We start from the raw sequence: 20,560 nt of genomic DNA, 5'->3' as shown, positions 1-20,560 counted from the left end.
GGGCTTAAAGGCAGACGGCTCCGGTCACCTCCACTGTGTGGGGCTCCTACTTCGTGCTCAACATAATGGGTTAGGTTGAGGCCTTTTCCAGGATTCCTCCTCCATAAAATCCCAGGCACATGGAGTTTGCTTCACAATAACTCTCTCTGACAATCATAAATGCCATCAATGGACTGGCCAGGGACACAACTCAGCGGCCCTCCATCAATGGCTCCAAACCAGCTCTCTCCTCTGCCTTGGCTCAAAGAGCCATGCCCCCCATGGCAGGCCACTGCGCAACCCCTCACCCAAACCTTAAATTAAAATCTCAAAAGGGGAAAGGACTCACTTAACTACATAGTATATCTCCAAGCAAATTATCTTCATGATGAGGGCACAGGTTTCCAGGACGCTGGGCTGTGGAGCGGAGAGCAGATTAGACACCAATCATGAGGAGAACCTCTGCCCTGGTGTCCCCTTCGATGGAACAGAACAGGGACCTGACACTTGGGAAACAAGGAAGCCCAATCTCTATCAGATGTGAACGGGCATCCACGATGGCAGGTCTGCAGGGTCTCCGAGCAAGTGGAGAAGACCACGGACGGAGCCATCACCGCAAGGCCGGGCACGCCATGTTCCTTCCCAGCAGACGGCAAAGGGAGAGGAAGCAAGCACGCCTCTGAGAAAGAAGCTTCCAGGGAAGAAAACACTCTCGTTGCTTACTGAGGGGATGTATCATTTCCTACACCTCAGTCTCACCACCCAGCCTGTCCTCCCAGGGACTCTCCGCCCCATCCCACCCTTCACCCTGGCTTACCTCAGAGGTTTCTGAGGGAGGAGAAAGCGTTCCAAACAGCGGACTGGTTAAATTCTCCCAAAACTTGGGTCTGAAAAGAAAATACATTTGGAAATCACACTTTCTCTGACACAGGCCTTCCTGAAGTTCTGTCCCCCGCCCCAGCTGGTTACTTGTCCGTACTGTACCCGTCTCAATCCTAACATGTGTCTCATGGGTCAGCTGCTCCTACATAAATGTAACAGGTTCCACAGATAAAAATTATGTTTTCCTGTTAAAAACACAATTGTATGTACGTTCTAGAGTTGACCAATAAAAATTCTCATGGGGTGCCTGGGTGGCTCAGTCGTTAAGCATCTGCCTTTGGCTCAGGTCATGATCCCCGGGGTCCTGGGATTGAGTCCCGCATCAGGCTCCCTGCTCAGCAGGAAGCCTGCTTCTCCTTCTCCCACTCCCCTGCTTGTGTTCCCTCTCTTGCTGTCTCTCGCTCTCTGTCAAATAAATAAATAAAAATCTTTAAAATAAATAAATAAATACGTAAAAGTAAATAAAAACTCTCAAGATTTGTGCCACCATACATTTTCCACAGCCCCACAAAGAGTGGGGAGGGAATAAGGACGTGGACCCCTGTGGTCAGCTTTCTGAACGTCCCTTCCCCTTCTGCAAACAGGGTCCTGGAGAACAGGGGTTTCATTCAGTTCAAGGGCTCAAGCAAGCTACTCTCATATGAAGCTACTGGTATCAAGAACAAGGGACTGTGATGGGGTTAGCGAAAGGGAAGAACATACAAGGCAGGAAAAGGAAGGAGCCCTAAGACAACCCCATCTCTGCCTTCGGGTGAACAGGACACCTGCTGGCAGCGGCAGCAGCAGAGAATGGCTCCGAGTCAGGCTCCCGAGCACCGAACTAGGCTCTGAGAACAGATTACGCATCTGCCAATGAGCTGTCACAACAAACCTCGAAAGTATAAACTACTGTTATTCCCATTTTGCAGACACAAGCCTTGGAAAGCAATCCCTCCCAGAGTCAGACTCACTTGGTTCTGAGGACCAGCATGGCACTGTCCCGCCGGTCCTGCCACAGGGCGTGCAGAAAGGCAATGGCTGCCCGATGCAGCAGGGGCGGACACCAGTAGCGGTCCTGCTGCTGGGAATCAATCAGCTCCAGCACCGCGTGGAGGCAGCTCCACACGCCAAGGCTGAATTCCTGCAAGAGGGCCAAGCGACAGTTTAGTCCCTCAGCCGCCACCCACCAGCGCACCCACCCCCTCCCCCAGCTTCATCCCAGGCGCCGGCTCACCTTGGAGCCATCACTGCCATCCTTCACCTCCAGGTTCAGAAACAGTTCAATAAGGCCTGGCTGAGTCTCTACCGCAACCGTTAAGAACTCCAGAATCATGACTTTGATGCGCATGTCCTCAATCTTGCTCTGCAGCCGGGTCAGGAAGGCATCTCGGATGGCAGCTGCATCGTTGCCCAGGCAGGCATATACGGACATCGGGGCCACCTGGCGGATACCAAACACACAGACGTAGGGCTCTACATTCAGGAAAACCTCCACAAGCTCCTGCAGAACATACTGGAGAACTCGTAGAAAATGTGTGGAAAGGGAAACATCCAGATGTATAGCTCTGGGTTAGAAGGGACGTTGTGTCAAACTACAGTACAAAAGGCCCACCAATTCATGGAAGAAAAAATAATCAACATAAAAACATGCACGACCTCTCTCGTGGTTAAAAATATGCAAGGTAAAACAATGAGATGATACCAATTTGCCTATTCAATTAGCAAAGATTTGAAAAAACTCATGGGGCCATTGTGGCAGGGATACAGGACTTCGCATTAGTACAAACTGTCAGAGCGCCAGGCCGGCTCAGCAGGTGGAGCGCGAGGCTTCTGATCTTGGAGCGGTGGGTTCAAGCCCCACGATGGGTGTGGAGATTAGGTTTAAAAAAAAAAAAAAGAGATCATAAACTGTTACCATCCTTTTTGGAGGATAATTCAGAAATACCTAAAAAAGTTAAAATGTTCATTAATACCTAATTTTTAGGAACTGAAAACAGAAGTTTATGGAACTCTAGGGCTAAAAGTCCTGCAGCACTGCCTGTAATAGTGAAAGACAAAAAAAACAGCCCAAATCAATTAGGGTGCATCCATTCTGGGGCACACCATGCAAGCATCAGAGACAATGAAGCAGCCCAAATGTGTGCACATGGAAAGACCGCAAGATCTGGTGTTCCATGAAGAAAGCTAGGCATAAAACAGCATGAAAGAGGCCCTTCTACTTTTGTAAAGAATAAAAGAACACACCAAACATCCTTTAAGCACAGATAAAAAGAACTCTGCCAGGGTGGCTCAGTCCGTCGAGCAACTTGACTCTTGGTTTCGGCTCAGGTCATAGGGTTGTGAGACTGAACCCTGCACTGGGGTCCCCACTGGGCATGAAACCTGCTTAAGATTCTCTCTCTGCCTCTTCTCCCTCTCTCCTCTCTTAAGGGAAAAAAAAAAAAAAAATTCTGGACCAATGAATACCAATCTGCTCCTAGCGATTCGTGGAACAAAGGGATCAAGTGGACCTTAATTTTCTATGTCACATTTATAGGTAAGGTTTCAATGTTTTAAAATAAGTCTGTCTTTTGTAATCAGGAAAAAAAATACCATCATAAAACACCATTTATGTGAGGTGTGTATGGCAACACAATTTGTGCGTTGTGTGTATAATGCGTCACTTTAAAAGTCAGAGAAGTCTTGGGGCGCCTGGGTGGCTCAGTCGGTTGAGTGCCCAGCTCTTGATTTCGGCTCAGGTCATGATCTCAGGGGCACAGGATCGAGCCCCTCATCAGGGGATTTTCCCTCTCCCTCTGCACATCAGGTTCCCCACCCCCAGCTCAAGCACACGTGTGTGACCTCACTCTCTCAAATAGATAAGCAAACGAAATCTTTCAAAGTCAGAAAAGTCCAAGTTAGGTGTTTCCCTTGAAAGAAGGCAGGAGCGGTCTCAAGCACCAAGTGAGCTTTCTGGGGCTTTAGCTGATTGAGTGGGAACCTACCGTGGCCAGACGTTTCAGCAGCTGGATGGCCAGACGCGGCAAAGCAGGATCGTGTTTGTGGTAGATGTATTTGGCAAGAACAGCAATGAGGTTGTTCCCATGGGCACCTGAAGCAGCACAGGAAATAGGTTAGACAGCAAGTGGGCCGAGTCAAGCCCCTAAGAGAGGGTGTTTGTCACAAAGGCTCACACACAAGGGAGTTTACTGGCCTCAAGTCCTGGGAAGGCCAGAGAAAATCCAGGGGACCATCCGTTCTTTTTTTTTTAGTAGCCAAGGGGATACCCAGGATTTGGAGGTAAACACCCCAATCCAATTCATTAAGAACAGAAAGAGAGACATTTTGAAAAAAACAGGTAGTCTCTTACCAGGTTAGAAAAAGATACCACACTGAAAAACTACACTGAAATGCAGATATTATCAAATCCCAAAATGATACAAGTAGAATACACCTAAGACATTACCAAACCAGCTACTTAAAAATGAGGAAACAGGGTCCTGAAGGGATTAAATGAATAGTGTAAGGCCAAAGAGTCAAACAGTCAATATTTACCTGGTACTACCAACTTCTCTCCATGATTGACAAGTAGTAATCTTACCTCCACTGTAATCTTATAAGGTAGGCACTACTATTATCCTCATTTTATAGATGAGAAAGCTGAGGCAGAGCTGCTTAATAATGAGCCAAGGTAACGTGGCTGATTAGAGCCAAAATCTGAAGTCAGGCAGCCTGACTGTGAACATGGGTCCTTAACTATTATTCTGTCATCAACAAGAGGCAGAAGCAAAGGACGTTCCAGCCCTCTTGTTTCTAAGTCCAGGATGGGAGCTGGTGATCATTCCCAAATTCCCTCCAGGAATTAGTGAGAAAATACTGCTGGTCTCCAACAACACAGCCTGAAGTATGCCCTTGTGGGCAGAAGCCCTGCTGGTCAGAAGAGCAATACATACCATGCTGTGTGAGAGCCTGCTCCAGGGGGGACACCACATTAGAAGGCGGTTTCAGCCGAATAACATTGTTGGTGACGGAGAATGCCAGTTTCACTGTCTTGATCAGCAGCTGGCCCTGCCCCTGGCCCTCTGCCCCATCGCTAGGGTGCCAAATGGAAACCAAAGTTGATTCAGACAACATGACTTCATTCACAACATATGTGCTCTCATGAATTAGATTCCAACAATAATCCCAGAGGTCAACAGCTTCTGTTAGAGGCCCCAGTCCAAACTAGTAGCGAGGAGGAGCAATCAACTCCCTTTGCTATGTGCCAGTCTACACAGCAGCCACCAGGGTACATAAAGTCTACGTCCTAGGGGAAACAAGACTGTCTTAAAAAGCTACCACACATTAGCTTACACTGGAATTCTTAGAACACGCAGGCTCAGTAAAGACAAACGGGGAAGGGGGCCGGGAGCCCTACCTGCGGGGCTGAGCAGCCATCACCATGTCGATGGTGTCCACACCGACGCCCATGATGTTGATGACTGTCTGCCCAGCTTCTGTGTAGGCCAGGCTGCAAATGCAGAGAGACTGCAGGCTGGGGCTGTGACTGCAAGAAAGACACATTCCAAGTTACTAGGGAGCCACCAAGTTTATGACTGGAAGGGAAGAGCACTGTCCAAACCAAACCAAAGGGACATCAGTAATACAAAGCAGCTCTCTGCCAGATGAACACACTCTGATCACTCTGCCTAAACAGACTTGCTCTTAGGGCCCCCTGGGTGGCTCAATTAAATGTTTGCCTTCAGGGGCGTCCGGGTGGCTCAGTGGGTTAAAGCCTCTGTCTTCAGCTCAGGTCGTGATCCCAGGGTCCTGGGATCAAGCCCCGCATCAGGCTCTCTGCTCAGCAGGGAGCCTGCTTCCTCCTCTCTCTCTGCCTGCCTCTCTGCCTACTTGTGATCTGTCTGTCAAATAAATAAATAAAATCTTTAAAAAAAAAAAAAAATGCGGGGCACCTGGGTGGTTCAGTGGGTTAAAGCCTCTGCCTTCGGCTCAGGTCATGATCCCAGGGTCCTGGGATCGAGCCCCACATCGGGCTCTCTGCTCCGTGGGGAGCCTGCTTCCTCCTCTGTCTCTTCCTGCCTCTCTGCCTACCTGTGATCTCTGTTTATCAAGTAAATAAATAAAATCTTTAAAAAAAAAAAAAGTTTGCCTTCAGCTCGGGTCATAATCTCGGGCTCCTGGGATCGAGCGCCATGTAGGGCTCCCTGCTCAGTGGGGAGTCTGCTTCTCCTTCTTCCTCTGCCCTCACCGCCCCCCAACTTGTGCACGAACATGAGTGCTTCTCTCTCTTGAATAAAAGTCCTAAAAAATTTTTAAAAAAAAGATCTGACCTTAGAAACCACCCTGCAAAGCTATCTTACTGTCTTATCAATTAATGGATAGATTTACTGAAATGAGTAATTATTAATCCACAGAAGAGACTGCATGGAGCCATTCAAACAAGACAGGTCTGTATGAAGTGGCATGGAAATGAAATTCCAGAGCAGTCAGTACGAGCAGAGGAAATCACGTAGCAGAAAACATACTAACTTCGTAGTCATCTCCCAGAGGTAGGTTTAGGAGGGGCGCTTTCTACTTCACAATGAACATGTGTTACTTTTGTAAAGATCATAAAAAACAATTTGTGTGTGTGTGTGTGTGCACGCCCGCGGGCGCAATCTCACTGGGGACAAGCTTGTTTCCCCTTCACTTCTCTTCTCGACCCACAGGGAGGAAGGATGCCCTCCAGTGGAAAGCAAATCAGAAGCTCAAGAGTACTGAGCTCTGGGCTCAAACAAGCGGAGTTCTCTGGAAGAACAAGGGGGCTCCACACAGAAGGCCCTGTCCTCCCGTGAGGAGTGTGGCATCTGGGCATAGCCAGCTCAAGCACTCACCACCACCCCCCGCCACTTACCTGCCATGTAAGTCGGCCTCATGGCACAAGTTCAGGATCGCATGAATCAGCTCGAGGATCAGGCAACCTGGACTCCAGAAAAGACACAGGAATGATGTGGCGTTCTGTGATGACCCGCATCCCGAGAAAAGGGAAGACAAGATCTCCAGGGAGCCTGGAGTTGCTTGGTCTTCCCTGCACACGCCGCCTTCCTTACCGATCTGTTCTCTCACGCCATGCGAGTTGTAACGCCACTTGTGATAGCCGGGAAGCATCTCCTTCAGCACAAACATGACACAGGGCACCAGCCCTTGGCTCTGGGTACTGCCCAGCTGCCCCTACAAGAAACCATGCTGTGAGGACTTCTGCCATTTAAGGAAGGGTTTTCGCTATCAGAGATTGAACTCGAAACCCACAGGTCCACAAGAAATCTTGGCAAACCCTGGCAAACATTAGGACTCAACGGGGTCCAAGCTGTGGGTTTCTCTGACACAGAGAAAAAGACTAACAAAACAACGTCACCATGTCCCAAAAGGCAGCTATGTGAAGGGGACAGAGGAAGGTTAAATCTGTGCAGGGGAGAGGTACCATAAACATGAAGGACATGGGACCGTCAGGGATGGGGAATGCTGGTTTCATGGTCACGATGCCAGCTACACCCCAACCTCTCCTCTGCCCCTAGAATACCACAAAGGAGCTCTACTACTCATAATTCTTTGTCTAATGTTACTCGGTAACATCAGCTTCCTCACCTGTAAGTGGGGATTCTTCACTTCTGCATAAACAGATCTTCATCCCTATCTCCACAAAGGGCTATTTCTACCTTTGTAAGCACGTGTTCACTGACCCTCACAGGCAGGAAGTGGGCCGAGTGCTTCTTGCGTGCGGCCCTCTCCACAACTCCGGGGAGCAGAGACCGTTCAACGACTCCTGTTTCACAGAGGTTGTGAACAGTTCTTTACCTGCCCGAGGCTGATGGAGCAGGCAAGAGGTCAACCTGAAATGTAAACCTAATTCTGTCAGACTGCAACATCTATTTTTCAAACTGAGCTGGGATCCATTAATGGATTGTGGAATCAGCTTATGAGAAAATACCCAAATGCCTTTTGCGTTGTCACAGTAGTGCCGAATTGTGACCCTCTGCCTCGGGGGTCCACACACACGTACGTGTATACGGAGTCGTGACAGAAAACGTACGTACCACCCTGGGATCCAGTGAAAACAGCTTGACAGTCACCACATCATATCACCTGCCTCCGAGGGTTACATAAATTAACCCAGAAAAAGTGCCCATCACAGAATGGGTACAGAGTCAATACATAGAAACTGTTAATGCCGTAACCTCAGGACAACTGTTGGGCCTGAAGACCCGAGGACCACAGCAGGAGAGACTTTCAGATGATTCCATCTGATCCGTTCTTACCTTGACAAGAGTGGTGATCAAGCGCAGGAAGGCAATTGTGACCCCGTACTCGCCCTGGGGCTGCTCGCTGTTCATCAGGAGGTTTCCATACCCTCCGGCGTTCATCCCCTCCGCACTGAGAGAGAACAGAGGCAGGGGAATCAGAGTGGGGCAATCTCAGGGTGTCCAGAAACTAATCACAGAGCATTCTTGTTATTACCAAGATGCCTTGGGCCCCCAACCGGAAATCTCCGCAAAAGAATTCATCAAATCTAAGCTACTTCCTACCCAGAGTGAACATTAAGGTGTTTTATTGATGTACAACCTCAAGAGCTTTCAAGTAAAGAAATCAAATAAACATCCAAAAAACATCCTTTTGTCTTACAAGAGTGGGCAAGGAGAGAATTCTCAGATAGGAAAATGGAGCCTGTGTATTAATAACTGCCCAGCAGGTGAGCTCCAGTAGCCATGAAACAAGGAAAGGTACAGAGTGACTATGGCCTAAGAAAGGGAAGCCAAGTCTCTGGATCTAGTCACTTCCAGATTTTTCAGGTGGGAGAGTTAACTCCCACACACCTAGGGGAGTTGCCACTGGGTGAGAAATACACCCAGAAACTTCCAGGGAAGTTTCTTGAAAAGGAATGAAGCTAGCCTGGACCTGAAACGTGTATGGTGCTCCCAGGGAATATGCCCTGCCCAACCGAAGAAGACCTGGCTCACCTAATCATCTGACTCATGCTGGAGACCTGGTGGGCCACGAATGGTAAAAAGCCTGTGTGACGAAGATCAGTCCAGACCTGACAAGGGAAAAGAAGAGCCCAATGTCCACGTGTCTTCAGGTAGCCACCAAGTGCACCCTTTTTTGGCTCTTAGGAAGACTTGGCATCTCTCACCTTTGCTGGGTTCCGGGCAGCCAAAACAGTCAAGCAATTGACACAAGAAGCAATGACATCCACTGGCGGGGAGATCACTGTTGTTAGCCTGGAGAATAGTGCACTCTACTCGGTAAAGTGAATAACACAATTTGTTCCTCCACAAACATTTTCCATTTCTCTCTGCCCAAGTCCCTCCTCTCAGCAAGGACAGAAACACAGGAAGGCCCTCAGATGGGGACAGTATCACACCAGGGCTTCCCACAGAGGAACGAGTATGGGCGTTAACCCAGCAGGTGTGCGACCAGATAGAGGCTTACCGCTGCAGCAGCATGTAGATGCGGGACGTGATGGGCAAGAGACAGTCTGCTATGGACAGATCCGTGCTGATGACCTTATGCACCAGATCAATGATGGGTCTGACCCGCTGGCAGTGCTGGATTACATCTGTGGGGAAAGAAAGCAAACAGTTCCTTCAAGAACACGGAATAGTCTCTGAGACCCAGAAAAACACTACGCTTATCCCAGTCCGGATGGTTTTCAATTTTATCTTGAGAGTCTCTGTCCTCCGAATCTAAGCACAGCCATTTTCCGTCCCCACAGTCATGTCTCCCTTAGTGGACCTGACCTGCCGTGGAAACAACGTGCAGCAGCATCTCGATCTCGCACGTAAAGAGGGTCCAGCTGCTGTAGGAGTACTCCCAGCGTACCAGGTAAGCCCTGTCGTCCAGCACTACTTGGCCCACGGTGCCCTGAGGTATGCGAAGGTTGGTCTGGCCCCCTGTGGGAGAGAGGAAAGGAAATGAGTCTAATATCTGGGAATACAATAGGAAAAAGTGCCTCCCACACCAGACACCAGTATTTAGTCACACAGAGATGTACACACTCTCTTCCTAGTAGCTAACACTAATGGACCAGTTTCACCCGAGTTATAGCACGTATCAGAATTCCCTTTCTTCTCAAGGCCGATTAATATCCCACAGTATATATGTACCACATTTTGTTTATCAGTTTCACCTGTTGGTGGACACGTATTTAAAATTGTTTTTATATACATGCTTTTACCCAACAACCCCACCGTGGGGACGCTATGTACTAAAAATAAAAGCACCAGTGTATGAGGGACATGTACCCGACGCAGCACTGTTTGTAGTGGCAGAAACCTGACATGGCCTACATGTTCTTTAGAATGAAAAAGATACAAGACTCTGGAATATCCAGAATAATTCTGTAGTTACTAAAAAGAACAGGTCAGATCTGTATATAAGGAAAGCAGCTTGCAGAATGAGTCTAGAAGAGCATACACAGTATGTAAAAGGACACACCAGCTCTCAGCACCGACTACCCAACAGGTATGTCCCAAAAGGCGAACTCAGTGAGGTATAGATTGGTGCCACGTCTCTCATTACAATGAACATGCATTATTTTTGAAATAAAACAATCCAATGACATAAAAAAAGGGAGAAATGCACTCAGTTATCAACAAGCATAGTGGAGAGAAGAACTGCTTTAAAGGCGGCTTGCATGAAAAAGTTAAAGCAGCAAAGATGAAGCCTCAACAGAAGCTGAGGAAAAGAGCTATTGAACCAAGGTCTCTCCATCTTACCAAGAGGATAAAGGAGTTTGGACGTTTGCCTCCGCCAGAGAGTTCCATCTTCGTGGGAGATCACATCATGGGGCTTGTGCTTATAAAGTTCATTGTAGAAAGACATCTTATCCAAGAAACTATACACCTGCCAACATGCAGAAAAAAACACACCTACATGTTTACCTGGGGGACATGCAAGGGGTCCCATGTCCGCTTCTCTGCTCTTTAGCCAGACCGTGCACGTGGGGACTCCCTAACTCTTGAACCCGCCTCCGCACTCCTTGCCAGCCCTCACCATCCTCTAACGCTGAGCTCAAGAAGCCCTCACTCGCAGACAGCTGACTCTCCCGAATGGTGGGTCTTCACTACTCAAATGACACCGTGTGGCTTTATTAGTTACCCCCTCCTTTGTCTACTGTTAGTCTCTGCCAATGAGATAGTAAGGAACTTTGTATTTTGTCTTCTCCCACAGCATCTACAATAGGTACTTAATTTTATAGACTTGAGACACTATCTCTGGCAGTGTTCGTTCAACTTCAGACTAATTCTTGCTGTGGCAGTGGCACCCACAAACATACCTCCCACACTCTGAATTCAGGCATCTAACTGAACCGCCTACCTTTTTGGCGGTGGACTTCCCCGATACGAGGGCTCGTAGCAATTGCAGGAGTGGGGAGAGGAGATGGGGGAACATCCCACAGACACTGTCCAGAATGATCCCAAGCCCAGAGGTTGGCTCCTATCGTAGAAGGAGAGAAGTCACTGACAACATAATCCACGAATTATAGATCTCCGAATTGCCCAGCAATCATAAGAAAGCCTAAAACCAATCCTTTCCTTCAGGCAGACATCACTCCTTTCTAACAACTGAAGACTTCCATATTTCCACTGAAAATGGCTATCAACAGCAGATTTAGTCATGACCTGAGAAGAGAACATCAGTGCCTCCGGTGACCTCTTCCTGGCCATCCTCCCTATAGGATGACAACGGCGTTCACCTCCGCATGACATGTTTCCAATAAAGTGAAAAGCACCAAACACATACCAGCATTTGGCTACCACACAAAAGCAACAATCCTCCATCTATACATTGTTTCATGCCACCCTCTCCCAGGAACAGTGTGAGGCTGGATAGCAACTCAGGAAGAAGAAGATAAGACATACAGGCCACAGTACAAGGGAGGATAGATTTACTCATCAGCTGGACCCTGGGGCTTCAGGCTGCTGTCAATGCTAACCCTGAGGACTGGTGAGAAACTATTCTCTCCAAAGCCAAATTCCTATCTAACCAGTTACAATACTCTGACTACTCAGAGTCACAATCTCTCAATACCATGTTCAAGAGTCACAGTAACACTGATGCCTGATACGGTCAATGTGAACAAAGACTTGGTGGGTCGGATAGCAAATATGCTAGTTAATAATACAGGCTACGGATTCAAGTCAGCTTAAACTTCTTCCTGATCCTGTTTGTCTAGCTGTGTGACCTTGGGCAAGTCACTTCACATCTCTGAGCATCACCTTTCCTCACAGGCAAAATGGTGATGACAATAATTCTATTTACTTCACAGATTTTTGTAAAGATTAAAGACATAAATGCTTAATATCAGACCTATCACAAAGTAAGCGCTTGATAAATTCTTTCGCTACAAGAATATCTTAGCATAATTCCCTCTGACACACTTACTGTTCCCCAGAATAGTTCTGGAAGAGAAGGGTCTGCCAGGACTTCACATGCTGTGTCAATTACATCCTGTTGGGGAAGGGGGAAGAAAATAGCTTATTTTCCCTCTTTGAACCGCTATTTTTTTTTTTTTTACTGCATTCTATTCAACTAAAAATACCAACAATACTTTCACATACTATGTCAGAAAGAACCCTAGGTTTTAAAAGTAAGATTATACCCTGTCTGGGGTGTACGTTGTATCTGTTATATGCAGTTTGGCAAGTTAACCTCTCTGAACTTCAAAATCTTTACCTATAAAATGGTGATAATGTTATCGCTTCGCAGTACTGTTGTAAGGACTAAATGAGGTAATATATGGAGAGATGCCATGTAAATGTGAGGTATTACTAGGCTCGGCTAAACTGCTCTCCTAGAGGACAAGAATAATGCCTTTTTAAGTTTTTTAATCCTCAGCACCTAGTACAGTGCTTGGCATACACTAGGAATGATTTTTTTTTAAACAACCCAAGTACGAGGACTCTCGCAGCCCAGATATGTTAATACTGACCCTCCAGATATATGATGAGGTCCAAATATTACCACCAGAATTTTGGCAAAGGATGCAAAGCTTACTCTGTGCCCCTAGAGCTTTGGAAATTGAGTTTTCCAGTTAATACCAATTTCTTTAATAATGGTAAGAAATTTTCATTTTTAGCAACTTCACCAATTTCTTCAATTTCCAAAACAAGTCATTAAAAATGAATATAAAGAATTCCTCAAACAGCACTTCCCACTGCAAAGGGTTCCTCGGAGAAACAGCATATCCCAGGTCTGGGGCCAGAATCCTGTAAGATAACCCTGTGACGGTGGGTCATACCAGAAACAATGGAGCTATCAAAGTACGGAAGCTTTGTGTCAGACACATTCAGAAGCTCATCAAAAAGAGTTCTTACTGGCCAAAGGTGGGGGGTCTGAGCATAAGAATAGTAACTGCAGTGGATTAAAACACAGCTAACGGGGCGCCTGGGTGGCTCAGTGGGTTAAAGCCTCTGCCTTCAGCTCAGGTCATGATCCTGGGGTCCTGGGATCAAGCCCCGCATCAGGCTCTCTGCTCGGCAGGGAGCCTGCTTCCCTCTCTTTCTCTGCCTGCCTCTCTGACTACTTGTGATCTATGTCTGTCAAACAAAGAAATAAAATCTTTAAAAAACAAACAAACAAACAAACCCACAGCTAACATGTTTATTTATACCCAGGAGTTCACAATGACATGTAAAAATTTAAAGACCTCACTAGAGTGTTAACCACCTATGCAGGATGGTAGGGAAAACTAGTAAATATAGGAAAATAAGCATGTATAGTATTTTATACCAGAGTATCAGATAGCTAATGGCTAATGAGAGCAAGATTTTTTTTTAAGTATAACTGACATACGTTACATTGATGGTAGGTGTACAACATAATCTAATATTTGTATACACCATGAAACAAACTTCTATAGCAACATTCAAACCAACAAACAAAAGAGGAAACAGAATAGTGCCATTCTGTGACTCTTAAGGAACTAATGGATCTAAACAACCATCATCTAGACAATGATGTGGCTTGTGTCCACTGCAGTGCAAAGCATGGGTGCAGATCAAAACTCGACAGAGTCATCGACCAATAATGTATGGACCTTATCTATTTAGATCCTGATCAAATCAAACTTATAACAAACTTACAACATTTATAAGATAATTAGAGATTTAAATCCTGACTTGTTATTTGAAGATAGTGTTTGTTTAGATGTGCTAATGGTTGTAAAGTTTTATTAGCTCCTATTCTGGTTCATCGAATATTCATAGATGACACTAAACGATGTCAGGGATTTGCTTCAAAATAGTCACAGGACGGAAAGAGCACCAACATTTGCTGTCAGCTGATAATTTGGAAGCTGGTGATAGGACTGTTTAAGAGCTCATTACATAATTTTGTCTTCTTTGATATACGTTTGAAATGTTTCACATTTTAAAAATATTGCAGAAGGATATTTATTACACCCACTGATGTTTGGGACAGTGCTCTATCCCAAAATGAGATTACAAAACAGTATATACATTGTGATCCTGTTTTTAGAGAAGAATCATTATATTTTTAATATATATGTATGCAGAAAATGTTTGGAAGGGAACACAACAAATATTAACAGAGCTTGCCCTGTGTGTTGCGATTATACTTTTTTCTTTTTATCAGCACTTTCTGATTTTTGTCATTAATATGTATCATTTTGTATAACACAATAAATGAAAAGAAACAGCAATAAACAAATTAATACCTGGGGTATGTGGGTGTGTGTGTTAACAGGTCCAAAGGGATATCTTAGGGATATGACTGCAAAGCCAGGCAGTGTAGACAGTCTCACAAAAACCAGATACTGACCTGCTGATTGCCCAGTGTGTGCAGCTCCAGCGAGGTCAGAACAAATGAAAGGAGTCCATAGACACACATGCCTGCGGTGCTGGTGGTACACTGTATGGGCAAAGGAGTCAGTAACTAATTCTGAAGAACAAAACTCTGCCCCCAGATCTAGCATAATCCTACACATTAATACAGTCTCTGTAAACAAATGGGAAGGGAATCCAAGGCTTTGTAATTTTCCTAATTTAGTCCCAAGATCAGGAAGACAGGGATTTCTCCCTTGAGAAAGCAGGAACCATAAATATCACCACACCCCCAAGAATAAAATCAAAAGGGAACCATTTTCAAAATGACCAGTTTTCATGGGGAAGAAAAGCAGAACCAGTCCAGAGAAAGGATAGAGTGTCTCTATGTGCTGACACAAACGATGCAGCTGCCTGCATGGTCACCACGATAAATGACCCAGTGGCAGCCGGCGGGGCCTGCTGGCAGAGGTTTCCTGCTCGCATGTCAAAACAAATTCAGTCAACAGTGCCTCTGAAATTAAACCCCAACACGAGACTCAAGAGAATGGCTAATTCATCCCGCTATGGCTAAATGAGTAAGCTCCCCAAAAAGATTTCTCCAGTCAGGGTGATCAAAGCTGTCCTCCACATTACTGTGGTGGCACAGTAGCCTGTACTGGCCAAGGGTTCAGACTACACCTCCCACTGCCTGGCAGTATTATTCCACCAGTAATTCAAGGGCAAATTACATCTCCCTAAGTCTCAATCTCCTAGTATGTAAAATAGGATAAAAATTCCTAGCACAAAGAAGCGCTGTAAGGACGAAGTAAGAGAATGCGCAGAAAGCGCTGATAACAGTGTACTCATACTAAATGAGCTACGAAGTTAGAAACAACTGTCATCATCATCCACGTCACTATTACAATTCTCATGACTGCTCTCGTGATTCATTCACGGGCTTCTGCCCTGCTCTCCAGCATTCTCATGCTCCAACACCAACAGCCCGAGCCTCACGTCATTGCCCCCGCTGGCCAGTGAGCGGAGCAGTCGGGTCAGGTACTGAAACACGTTCAGCTGGATGGCTGTGCCACCTATCTTCCGGACAACACTGCTTGTCTCTTCTGGATGCAAGGTGTGACGGAGGAGAGCCCAGGCCAAAAGCACTGGGGCGTGATGTGGAATGTCCCCGAAGGTCAACATCAAACGGTCCATATCCTGATTAAAAACAAAAACCAAAAAACCAAACTAAAAAAACCTGTGTCACTGAAAAGAAAGGGTGAGAGCAAATGTTTTCCATTTGCCCACAGTAGCCCCTTGTCCCACTCTGATAGTCTACTCTTCCCCAACCCCCACCACACCTCACTAATAAATCCCTCCACTACTCTTCCCTTTCCCCACAATTTTTTTCTTCTTTTAAGTAGTCTTAATGTAACATTATAAAATACATGTTCAAACGGAATTTCCTTTAGAAAATTTCCCAATCCTTCTTGAACTTTCTCTGCTCTTTCCCCACTTTCTCTCTAACCACCATGCCATCTGAATGTGTTTCCCCTTTGCTCTTCTTGCACAAGGTCCATAAACAAAGACAATCCCCAGCAGTCGGTCCTTGGGCCTCTTCTGTCCTGGTGCCAACTCTCTGAGTGACTCTATTCATTCTCATAGACTCAACTATGACCAATGTGCAGAAAACTGAAATCTGAGATTTCTTCCAATTAACTTAACACTGGAGAATCTTAAATTCCACCACAAGGAAAATTTTATGTGGCAGTCTAGTTGAGTGGTGAAACACATACTCCTAACTATAAATTGTTTAAAAAGAGAAAGGAAGCCATTCCAAGTTTACCTGACAAATAAGCCCGTCCTGGGCAAATTGGTGCAGCTCTCTTCTGTCATCTAAAGCACACTTATGCAAGGACTCAATATCCATGCCTTCCACCAGGATAAGGGCACTGAAGTAGCTGGGAAAAAAAATGGTATCATGGCGTCACACGTGCAACTCTGAACCTTGTTGGAGAATAAGATGAAATGGAAGACACTTCAATATCAAAAAATTGCTAATGGTTTTTTCTGCATTTCTTTCATACTAAGTCTTCTGAACCCTGTATGTATTTTATACTTCCAACACACCTCAATTCATCCGGCCACATTTAAACTGCCTGACTGTGATTGACAGGGGCTTGTGCGGGCCAGAGCGTAGACCCAGTGTGGAAAGTTTCTATGGCCACCGATGAGACATGACCCAGATAAACCATCTCACCACTCAAGTGTGTATCTTTGTTCACAGAGGAAACAGGCCTCAAAACGTGGATCTATCTATTCGAACCACTGTAACATCATCCTTTTTGTTAAACGCAGCTGAATCTCCTCCTCAGACACAGATGCAAACAGGCAGTTCACTCCAGAGGATATACCAAGAGCAGGTAAGAAAATGCTCACCATCACAGATAACCAGGGAAAGGCAAATCAGGGCAGCAAAAGGGAACAAACTGAGGGGACGACAGATAATAACACGGGTTTGCAAGACTGTGGGGAAACTGGTTCTCTCCTCCTACAATCAGTGAAGCGTACATTGGTACAGCCTCTGTGGAGGACAACTTGGCAATATTTTAGAACACAAACACACACACCATTCAACCCAACAAAGCCACTTCCAGCTCCTTCACAGTCATACTCACCCAGATGTACAGACAGGCTTGTAAAGAGTGTTTTTACAGCATTGTTTGAAATATCCAAACGAGCTAATTGCCTACCATTAGTGAAATTGTTAAATAAACATCCAACCCAATGTACTAATGCAGCAGCTAAAGAACATCCTGAGGTAAAAAGAGTTTCAGGACATCTAGTTATGTGAAAAGTTAAGTTGTAAAAAAGTACACCATTTACATCAAAACCCAAAAAAATACAAACAATGTATTTTTGTATATATGGAAAAAAATGGATCTATCCATTGCCATAAAATTCAAAGTCCACAGATGATGACCTCAAAGAGGGCAGGGGACACACCCTGTTGTCGTCTTTGCATTTGCAATGGCTTACCATAGATGCGCACCAAATTTTTTGTTAAATGGATGAACCTCTTAGATGAAGACAGTAAAATACTAGAATGCAATACTTATTTTGAGAAAACATGGCCCTCTAATGCTAGTCTTTACTCCCTATAAGACCTGGAACATGGTAGTACATCGATCTGTTTCCCTACCAGCAAGTGAAAAGTACATCAAGACCATCCCTTCACCCATTAACAGGATGACTATTAATACCAACGTTCTAAACCTTGCACAAGTTTTGTAGCCTCAATTCATTCAGACTTACCCAATCCGATCTACAAAAGGATCCATGGTCTCATCCACCAGGTGCCTGTTGGTCTGCCTACTACCAAATCCTTGTTCTTTAAACATCTTGGTTAATGCCAACAGGTCACTAGGTGCCATCTCAAAGTAGGCATAATAAAGGAAAATAATTTCTAGCAGCATGGACTGTTCCCGAAGGCACTGAACAAACCAGCGAGACACCTGGCGCTCCGTCTGCACAACCAATGGAGAAAAAAATGGGAGAAATAAAGTCAGATTTAAAATCCTATTTAAAAATTTTAAGTTATTTTTTATTAGATAATATATGTATAAGAAGAGAGTAAAAGGGGCGCCTGGGTGGCTCAGTGGGTTAAAGCCTCTGCCTTCGGTTTGGGTCATGATCCCAGGGTCCCTGGATCGAGCCCCGCATCAGGCTCTCTGCTCCGAAGGGAGCCTGCTTCCTTCCCTCTCTCTGCCTGCCTCTCTGCCTACTTGTGATCTCTGTCTGTCAAATAAATAAATAAAATCTTTAAAAAAAAAAAAAAAGAAGAGAGTAAAAAAAGTTTCCCTCTTTGCCATATATTAAGGAATCTGTTAAAAGCTTAAAGCAAAAGGGTTTGGGAGAGATACCAAAAATAAGTCTCCCTCTGTACAATTCCCACTGCCCAGTCATCCAAACCTGTCCCCGGAGGCTAGTCATATGCCATATACACTCGCTCATTCCTTCACTCATTCTAAGCTCCGTCTACCTACCTACCTACCCATCCAGCCATCTCTACATCAAATATACTATACAAACTATTCCACATTTTCTCAACTAACAGTGTATCTTACAAATCATTTCCTCTAACAGTACATTAAGAATTTCCTTATTTTTCTCAAAAAAATATTTTATTTATTTATTTGACAGAGGGAGAGAGGCAGTGAGGAAGAAACACAAGCAGGGGCAGAGGGAGAGGGAGAAGCAGCCTCCCCGCAGAGCTGGGAGCCACATGTGGGGCTCGATCCCAGGACCCCGGGGTCACGACTTAAGCTGAAAGCAGACACTTCACTGACTGAGCCACCCAGGCGCCCCTTATTTTTCATTACCAGTCCCCTCATTACTTTTAATGATATGTCCTATTTTTATTTATATATTTCCATAATTTAATCAGCTTCCTTGGATGTACAAACAAGTGTTGATGAAGATGTGGAGAAATGTACAAACAAGTGTTGGTGAAGATGTGGAGAAATGACCCCTCGTGCACTGCTGGCAGGAATCTAAATTGGTGCAGCCACTGTGGGAAACAGTACGGAGGCTCCTCAAACAATTAAAGAACAGAGGGGCGCCCAAGTGGCTCAGGCAGTTAGGCATCCGACTCCTGGTTTCAGTTCAGGCCATGATTACAGGACTGTGAGATCGAGCCCCGCATCGGGCTCTGCGATGAGCGTGGAGCCTGCTTGGGACCCTCTCTCTCTCCCTCTGCCCTCTGCCCCTCCGCACCCTGCTCATGATCTCTTTCTCTCTCTAAAATGCAAAAATTAAAAAACAGAAATGCCATATGATCCAATAATTTAACTACTGGGTATTTACCCAAAGAAAATGAAAACACTAATTCAAATGAAAATGAAAACACTAATTCAAAAAGATTCGGGTGGCTGGGTCGGTTAAGCGTCTGCCGTCTGCTCAGGCTCCACATTGGGCTCCCTGCTCAGCAGGGAGTCTGCTTCTACCTCTCCCTCTGCCTCTGTCCCTCCTGCTGCTTGTGTTCTCTCCCCCACTCACTCTTTCAAAGAAATAAAATCTTAAAAAAAAAAAAAAAGATACATGCATCCCTATGTTTACTAAAGCATTATTTACAATGGCCAAGCTATGGAAGCAATCTAAGTGTCCACTGATAGATGAATAAGGCACACACGCAGACGCACGGACAGTCGGCAATGGGATACTACGCCACTGCGGAAAGGATGAGATCGTGCCATCTGCGACAACATGGGTGGACCTAGATCTTATGCTAAATGAAGTTAGACTGAAAAAGACAAATACCATATGATGTTACTCATATCTGAAATCTAAAAAACAACACGAATGAAGAAACAAACAAAAACCAGAACCAGGCCTATAAATACAGAGAACAAACTGATGGTTGCCAGAAGGAAAGGAGGCGGACAGGCCAAATGGGTGAAGGGGAGTGGGAGACATCCAGCTGTGCAATGAGTTAAGTCATGAGAATAAAAGCCACAGAATAGAAAGCACAGTCAATGGTACTACACTAACCCCACCTGGTGACAGATGGTAAATCACTGTGCTGTACACCCGAAATGTGTCAACCGCACTCCAAAAACTTAAAATAAATACAATGTACACCTGACAGAACAAATATACAAAAAAATTGGCAAAACCACAGATCTAAACAATCTCAGTCCGCCTGGTATGTCTCACCAGCACACCAAACTACTTTCGAATACATGTTCTTTTTCAAGATCTTTTAAAATTTGTTTATTCGTGAGAGGCAGAGAGACAGAGACAGAGAGAGGCAGAGGCGGAGGGAGAAGCAGGCTCCCCGCGGACTCGTTCCCAAGACCCTGGGATCATGACCTGAGCCGAAGGCTTAACCGACTGAGGAACTCAGGCACCCTCAAATACACATTCTTTTCATGTGTACATGC

The 20,560-nt window shown here is 45.5% G+C and overlaps 1 protein-coding gene across 1 annotated transcript in view; it reads right to left on the bottom strand.

The window, feature by feature from the left end:
- Window positions 1-20,560, bottom strand: part of NUP188 (nucleoporin 188) — a 35,799-nt gene that overhangs the window by 9,114 nt on the left and 6,125 nt on the right. The window contains exons 2-22 of the mRNA XM_080820140.1: window positions 17,934-18,145; window positions 16,465-16,579; window positions 15,636-15,836; window positions 14,638-14,727; window positions 12,241-12,306; window positions 11,173-11,292; window positions 10,572-10,698; window positions 9,594-9,746; window positions 9,286-9,412; window positions 8,987-9,074; window positions 8,814-8,890; window positions 8,115-8,229; window positions 6,909-7,029; window positions 6,713-6,779; window positions 5,237-5,365; window positions 4,773-4,912; window positions 3,825-3,931; window positions 2,075-2,281; window positions 1,812-1,981; window positions 797-866; window positions 329-396 (exon numbers count right to left, since the gene is read on the bottom strand). Coding sequence (XP_080676266.1) covers window positions 329-396; window positions 797-866; window positions 1,812-1,981; window positions 2,075-2,281; window positions 3,825-3,931; window positions 4,773-4,912; window positions 5,237-5,365; window positions 6,713-6,779; window positions 6,909-7,029; window positions 8,115-8,229; window positions 8,814-8,890; window positions 8,987-9,074; window positions 9,286-9,412; window positions 9,594-9,746; window positions 10,572-10,698; window positions 11,173-11,292; window positions 12,241-12,306; window positions 14,638-14,727; window positions 15,636-15,836; window positions 16,465-16,579; window positions 17,934-18,145 — 2,570 coding nt within the window. The remainder of the gene's footprint in view (window positions 1-328; window positions 397-796; window positions 867-1,811; window positions 1,982-2,074; window positions 2,282-3,824; window positions 3,932-4,772; window positions 4,913-5,236; window positions 5,366-6,712; window positions 6,780-6,908; window positions 7,030-8,114; window positions 8,230-8,813; window positions 8,891-8,986; window positions 9,075-9,285; window positions 9,413-9,593; window positions 9,747-10,571; window positions 10,699-11,172; window positions 11,293-12,240; window positions 12,307-14,637; window positions 14,728-15,635; window positions 15,837-16,464; window positions 16,580-17,933; window positions 18,146-20,560) is intronic.

Source organism: Martes martes (genome assembly GCF_963455335.1).
Source record: "Martes martes genome assembly, chromosome: 12".
NCBI lineage: Eukaryota > Metazoa > Chordata > Mammalia > Carnivora > Mustelidae > Martes > Martes martes.
The sequence above is the reverse complement of the archived record's forward strand: the minus strand, read 5'-3'. Positions and strand labels throughout refer to the sequence as shown.